This window comes from Drosophila grimshawi, unplaced genomic scaffold, assembly GCF_018153295.1.
Source record: "Drosophila grimshawi isolate 15287-2541.00 unplaced genomic scaffold, ASM1815329v1 contig_1369, whole genome shotgun sequence".
Lineage (NCBI taxonomy): Eukaryota > Metazoa > Arthropoda > Insecta > Diptera > Drosophilidae > Drosophila > Drosophila grimshawi.
In genome coordinates, this window is record NW_025062891.1 from 5,793,930 (window position 1) to 5,799,929 (window position 6,000).

The window sequence follows — 6,000 nt, forward strand, 5'->3', positions numbered from 1 at the left end:
TATAAGCGAAAAACACACACCAACACACCCAAAAACCCACGCACTCTCAACAAATGTGTAGCTTGATGTGTGTTAACTATAAGAACAGATAGTTTTGAGATCATTTGCAGTCAGCATCGCATACAATTAGGGATGTGTTTATGTAACTAAGTATTTATGCATAGGTATTCATATATACAGAAACACCCAGACAAAAACGCCTACCTAAAAAAACCACACATATAAACACACACTCAAACACACAGCAAGAGATTTAAACGAAATAAGAGTAATATAATTATGAGTTAGAAAAATTAATAAAATGTGTCTTTTATTTCAAACCTCAATGAATTATGCTAATAGTAAAATAGGTTGAAATATTTAAATCAAAACGGATGAAATCTACAACAAGAATGAATCGCGAAACCACCTTAACACAAGATGAACTGGCTGTTGTCATAAGACGAATACCTAATACCCTGAACGACAGTTAAATAACGTGGTAATCAAAAATTAATCATGTATCATAAATTTTAATGACAGCTTCAATTTATTTATTAATTCTATTTTAATCAATTACTTTTCATACTTTCTTTTTGCAGTTTTTAAATAGATATTATTCGAAGTGATCCAATACTTAGAACAGTATCTAAGTATTTCCGTATTCTGGCAGTTATAGTTAGAATAGCTCAGTCTGCATTATGCTAATTCGAATTAAGTCAATTTAGCCGGCTGAGAAATCGTTAAGCTATTTGAGTATTGTGGTTCAAGAACCAGTTCTATTCACGTAGTTCCCAACTATGTTTGGTTTTTAATGCGTTTGTTGACTTGGCCCCGAATGTGGGCCAATTGGACTAATTTATTGAAATGGGATGCCTTAAAATGCCGTTCTAGCCATCTTTCGCCAAAAATGAACAACTTGCAATATTTGACATATTTTTACCGTTAGTCTTAGCTAGAATGTATACGAAGACGAATGTATAAATAAGACCAACGCTGGTCATCAAGAACTTAGTATCTTTAGTTTTGTAAACGTTTTCGACAACTGTGCCCACGATGCAATCGATTCTGCTTAGATGCTTTGGCCTTTTATTGGTTTTGGGCAGCCTCAGCTGTGCCAAGGCGGGTGTGTACTTGCTTGTGAGCCAAACTTGAGCTCGAGCCTAAACGCAATGTCTCATTTGCAGCGCCACCTATGGAAAAGGAAGCAGCCGATCAGCTCAAAGTGGAGCAGCTAGTGCGTGTCTATCCCATCAGTGAGGAGGAGTATGAACGTCTGCTCAAACTCACCGATGGCAAGAATGCCATCTCTGAGGCTCGCTTAACCAGTGCCGGATTCAGTTCGGTTAGGAACTCTCTGGACTCTGGATGGCATTCGCTTCTGCGCATTATGGGCCTAACCACAACCAGTCGTTCGGTGCCCACAATCGACACTGAAGACCAGCCCTTATGTGTGATGAAGCGCAACATCTCCGATGATGCTGCCAATGGGGAGGACCCTGTTATCAATTGCGTTGTGGTGGTAAAGCCGGGTCTTGAACAAGATCCGATCAGTTCGACCACTCCCTACTTGGCTATCTATTGGGATCCTGAAACAAACACACCAATCGAGCAAACGGTGCCACAGCAGGAAATCCAGCCAGCAACTCAAGCGGCTGCCGAGGTCGATGTTCCTGTAGCGCAGGAGGAGCTAGAGATGACAACAACCTCACCAGTGATCTTGTTCACCCTTATCGGGAATAATGCAGAGTTCAAGCAGAAAACCTCTGCCGTTGGTCCCACCTTGCGCCAATATGGCTCACCATTTACACCACTTAGTGGAGGTGGTTATGGCAGTTCTTTTGGCGCCTATAGTCCCTATGGTCTACCATCCCAATTCGGCCAGCCGTTATACTATCCACAACCGCAATATGGCCAGCAGTTGTACTATCCACAACCGCAATATGGCCAGCAGTTATACTATCCACAACAGCATTATGGCCAGCAGTTATACTATCCACAACCATACTATGAAGAAAATGAGGAAGATAATGATGATGAAGACGAAGATGAAGATGAGTACGAAGAAGCAGACTACTAGATTAAATTTAAGTCATGATCATGTTTATTACGGCTAATGTAAATATAAAATAATAATTATAAAAAAGTACAAGATATAATATGTTGTTTGACTTTAATGAGAAATGTTATCTTAAATATGGGTTTAAGGTAAGCAAAAACTTATCAAAGATTATTGCTTTAATAATATATTATCAATATAAGGTAAATCGTACCTATAATACTATATAACAATAAAATCGTAAAAAAAATTACAATATTATATTATTATTGACAAATAGTGTTTTGAATACTAGAGCACGATCATTATACCCTTGCAATATTAAATTTCCGGGATTAAACATAACCGCGATATAACCATGATCGTTGGATTATTTCTATGCACACTAGTCATCCATATACAAAGCTACCTTAATGAAAGTTGACATAAATCACACAGTTGCCATAGGATCGATAGATCGAAAGATGAGTTTTTATATTCACCCCTTTCTATTTACCAAGATATTCGAATCAAACTTACCCAATATGCAAGTTATTATATTTCTAACGTATGGCAAAAAAAAAACTAAGAACATCGGACTACTATATAGTGTACCTCTTATTATAAATCGGTCGGTTTTATAAAGTAACTGTGGAATTTAGGTGAATACAGTTTGTCTGCAGAATGTAATCGTTGACGATCCAAAAATAACAGTTATTTTTTGTATTATTATACGTTTATTATCATGAAATCTGAAAGGCTTTCTGACTTTCAGAACTGATTTGATAAAATAAACTCAATTTGGACTCGCTCCTCTTACAAATAGGAACGCATTTCGCTGGTAGCCATTAAACCTCAAGCTCAAGCCATAAATAAATAACAATAATCGGGTTTTTTGCATGCTCAATTAAGGGCTTGCCTTTTCTTCACTGATTGAATTCTTAAACCGAACTGTGTCAAGCCCGTAAGTTATGTACATATCAAGCTCGAATAAATTTAAAATGTGACTTTAATGTCCTATTATTTTTGATTGGATGCGTGGCTCGGTGCGGATTTGAATGATAATGTCATCAAAATGTTCAGCAGCAGCCCGAAAATCTTTATAAACAGGCTAACTTGGCAGTCGTGGATCATTCTAGCTCAGCAATCGGCTGTTGCTGAACACGCAAGACTCAAATGAAGATCTTACAAATTGTCGCCGTGATTGTGCTCTCGGCTGTCGCGGCCAATGGAGGTAAGTCAAAGATAACTGTGATTGGATGATGATGATCCTCATAGCTGATCATATTTTTAGGAGGAGCGAAGCTGGTGCGCGTTCATTCGGTGACACCCGAGCAGTACAATGAGCTGGCCAAGCTAACCAACGGCGAGTCGCATGTGTCGGAATCGCGTGTGCTGCGCAGCTCGCTGAGCGACCTCATTCCCTCATTGTTCATAAGTGGCAACGGGCAAGGCTCCAACCATAATAATTATCCCTTGTGCGTAGTGTCGGCCGATGACAAAAAACGTAGGGAACGATCAAACGATTTCGACGTACAAGAATTTCTTGAAAATCTTGAGGAGAATAATAATGACAATAGCAACAACAACGGAGGTTCGGATAATCAGAAAGGCAGGAGGGACAGGAATCGTCCCGTTGTGAACTGCGTTGTGGTGGTCAAGGACAAGGACAAAGACAAGGACAAGGACAAGGACAAGGACAAAGACAAGGACCATGATCATCACCATCACCACCCTCCCTACCGTCCCCGCCCTCGTCCCGGTCACGGTCACGGTCACGGTCATGGTCATGGTCACGGTTATGGTCCCTTTCCCGGGTTTTACAGTCCATTCCCTCATCCAGGAGTGGCTCCTGCACCAGGTTTTGTTTGGATGTTGGATCCTGCTACCGGCTGGCATCAAATACCAGCACCGTCAGATTGCGACCCAGCAGAGGCCGCACCCCCCGTAGGTGCCGGAATATGCGTCTGCGTTCCATTTGCAGCGAATGGTGACTATTGCTATAGGATTCCTTCTTAAATGCTGTTAAATTGGTTTAAATATATCAATTTGCTACAAAGATGTGACATGAGAAATATTTGAATGCACACGAAAAAAGAAGACAAGTTGGTTTTATGAGTGCTGCTAATTATAATTTATTATATTATAAACTATAAAGTAAACAATAAATATAAAATGTTTCCTGCAAAAATAGATTTATTTCTATTAATTTAAGTAATGACAATTTGATTGATACAGTTAAACGACTTCTTCAAAGCAACTTTTTTCTCTCTTTGGTTGGTTCGGATATTCTAATTTAATTGGCAGTAACAAATTTGGATTCGAAATTTTAGTGAAATCGAAAGTGGTACATGACCTGTGAGCTTGCAAACAGAAGATGAAGAAAAGAAACTTGATCTAGACAACAACATCGGGCCAGGCAAGTAAATAAGTCACACTGCACTGTAGCTAACACACACACACATACACTTACCAATACCATCAGCAGCAAGGACAACGGACGCAACGCGAGTGAAAGAGAATAAATTAAAAAAAAAAAAACTCAAAAATAGCCGTGGGGCAGTTTTTCTAGCAGCAGTGAAAGTGGACTTGAATGACAGTGTGTAGATGTGTGTGTGTGTGTGTGTGTGCGTGTGTGTGTGCGTGTGTGTGTGCGTGTGTGTGTGCGTGTGTGTGTGCGAATGTGTATGCCTTGGGGGCGAATGTGTGCCGATTTGCTAGAATACGCCCGTTTTCTGTTAAGTGCAAGTGCATCGATGGCAATAGTCACACATGCAAGCAACCAGATAAGGAGTGAAAGAGAGAAAGAGAGAGAGAGAGAGAGAGAGAGAGAGAGAGAGAGAGAGAAGAGAGCTGGCGTGAGACAAGCGCTTTTGGCCTCGATGCGTTTTAGCTGCCCCTTTCACAACGACTACCTCCCCTGTCACCGTCTCCATGTACTGCAAAATAATTACTTTCATATCCAGCGGCAATTAAATTCATTTAGTTTGACACCAATTTTCAGCCAGCAACTACCGCAAGAGTAACAGTAACAACAACAATGAGCTAGAGTCAGCCCCCAACTGACACGCTATTAAGACATTCATTCATTCATTCATTCATTCGTTCATTCACTCATTCCACATTCAACGGGCCTCTGCGTTTGTCTGTTGAACCTACTAGAGGCACAGCCCCGTCACTAGCCCCTTCATCCGGCCAAGCAGCTCTCTAAACTATGTCAACTGTTAACTTTTTAGCCTCTGGTATTCTGCTTGTATGGTTTGAATATTTTTCAAGGACTCTACATAGTTTATCTACAAGCATACACGTATAGATGCAACATGTACATGTACACACACTTACACCCAAGTTGATCAGGCGTTGAACGCAAACAATTTGCCCAAAGTGCATCAAGTCTCTCACTGACTAAGTCCTATGTGATATTAAACTGATTCACAGGACTTGAGAGCCATCGATTAGCATGAGAAATCTGTAGATTCATTCATTATTATGCAATTCAATAAACAGCAACTGTGATTGTATCCAATAACTTTTTAGAGTTCAAGCACTAGCCAGATTTGGTACTTCCAAAGATAACCAGGTCGTACAATACATTGTGTTGGCATAATTATTAACTTTCTGCTTTTAACTCTAAAAATGTAAACATGCAAACAACAAATTCACATTCAATATTTGCAATAAATGTATATTAATTAACTAGTCATTAAATACAATTAATATACATTCAAAGATCATATAATATAATCAAAGTTGTCATTTACAATACCATTTTCCTTCGAACAAATTGAGCTTATTTTCTAGAATTAGCTTAATGCACATTAAGACTATTGCGTCATATCAAATTAACCCCAAAGGCATACATACATATGTATAGATACATATCGCAATTATATAAGTATATACGATGGAATCAAATCAATTTAACTGCATTCACACTTATCACGGAATATTCTTGATAAGCGTCAGATGTATTAAGGCACACG

The 6,000-nt window shown here is 39.3% G+C and overlaps 2 protein-coding genes across 2 annotated transcripts; both read left to right on the forward strand.

The window, feature by feature from the left end:
* The first annotated feature begins 1,035 nt into the window (after positions 1–1,035).
* On the forward strand, positions 1,036–2,059 carry LOC6560105. Its single transcript, XM_001987545.3, has 2 exons — positions 1,036–1,105; positions 1,167–2,059. The coding sequence occupies exons 1-2, from the start codon at positions 1,036–1,038 to the stop codon at positions 2,057–2,059; spliced, it is 963 nt and encodes a 320-aa protein (XP_001987581.3).
* A 1,134-nt stretch (positions 2,060–3,193) lies between these two features.
* LOC122322376 lies at positions 3,194–4,036 on the forward strand. Its single transcript, XM_043214286.1, has 2 exons — positions 3,194–3,251; positions 3,312–4,036. The coding sequence occupies exons 1-2, from the start codon at positions 3,194–3,196 to the stop codon at positions 4,034–4,036; spliced, it is 783 nt and encodes a 260-aa protein (XP_043070221.1).
* Positions 4,037–6,000: the final 1,964 nt, after the last annotated feature.

Coding starts and splice junctions, on each gene's coding strand:
- LOC6560105 (XM_001987545.3), top strand. CDS start 1,036: ATGCAATCGATTCTGCTTAGATGCTTTGGCCTTTTATTGGTTTTGGGC. Junction 1,106..1,166: donor CCTCAGCTGTGCCAAGGCGG/GTGTGTACTTGC, acceptor TCTCATTTGCAG/CGCCACCTATGGAAAAGGAA.
- LOC122322376 (XM_043214286.1), top strand. CDS start 3,194: ATGAAGATCTTACAAATTGTCGCCGTGATTGTGCTCTCGGCTGTCGCG. Junction 3,252..3,311: donor GGCTGTCGCGGCCAATGGAG/GTAAGTCAAAGA, acceptor TCATATTTTTAG/GAGGAGCGAAGCTGGTGCGC.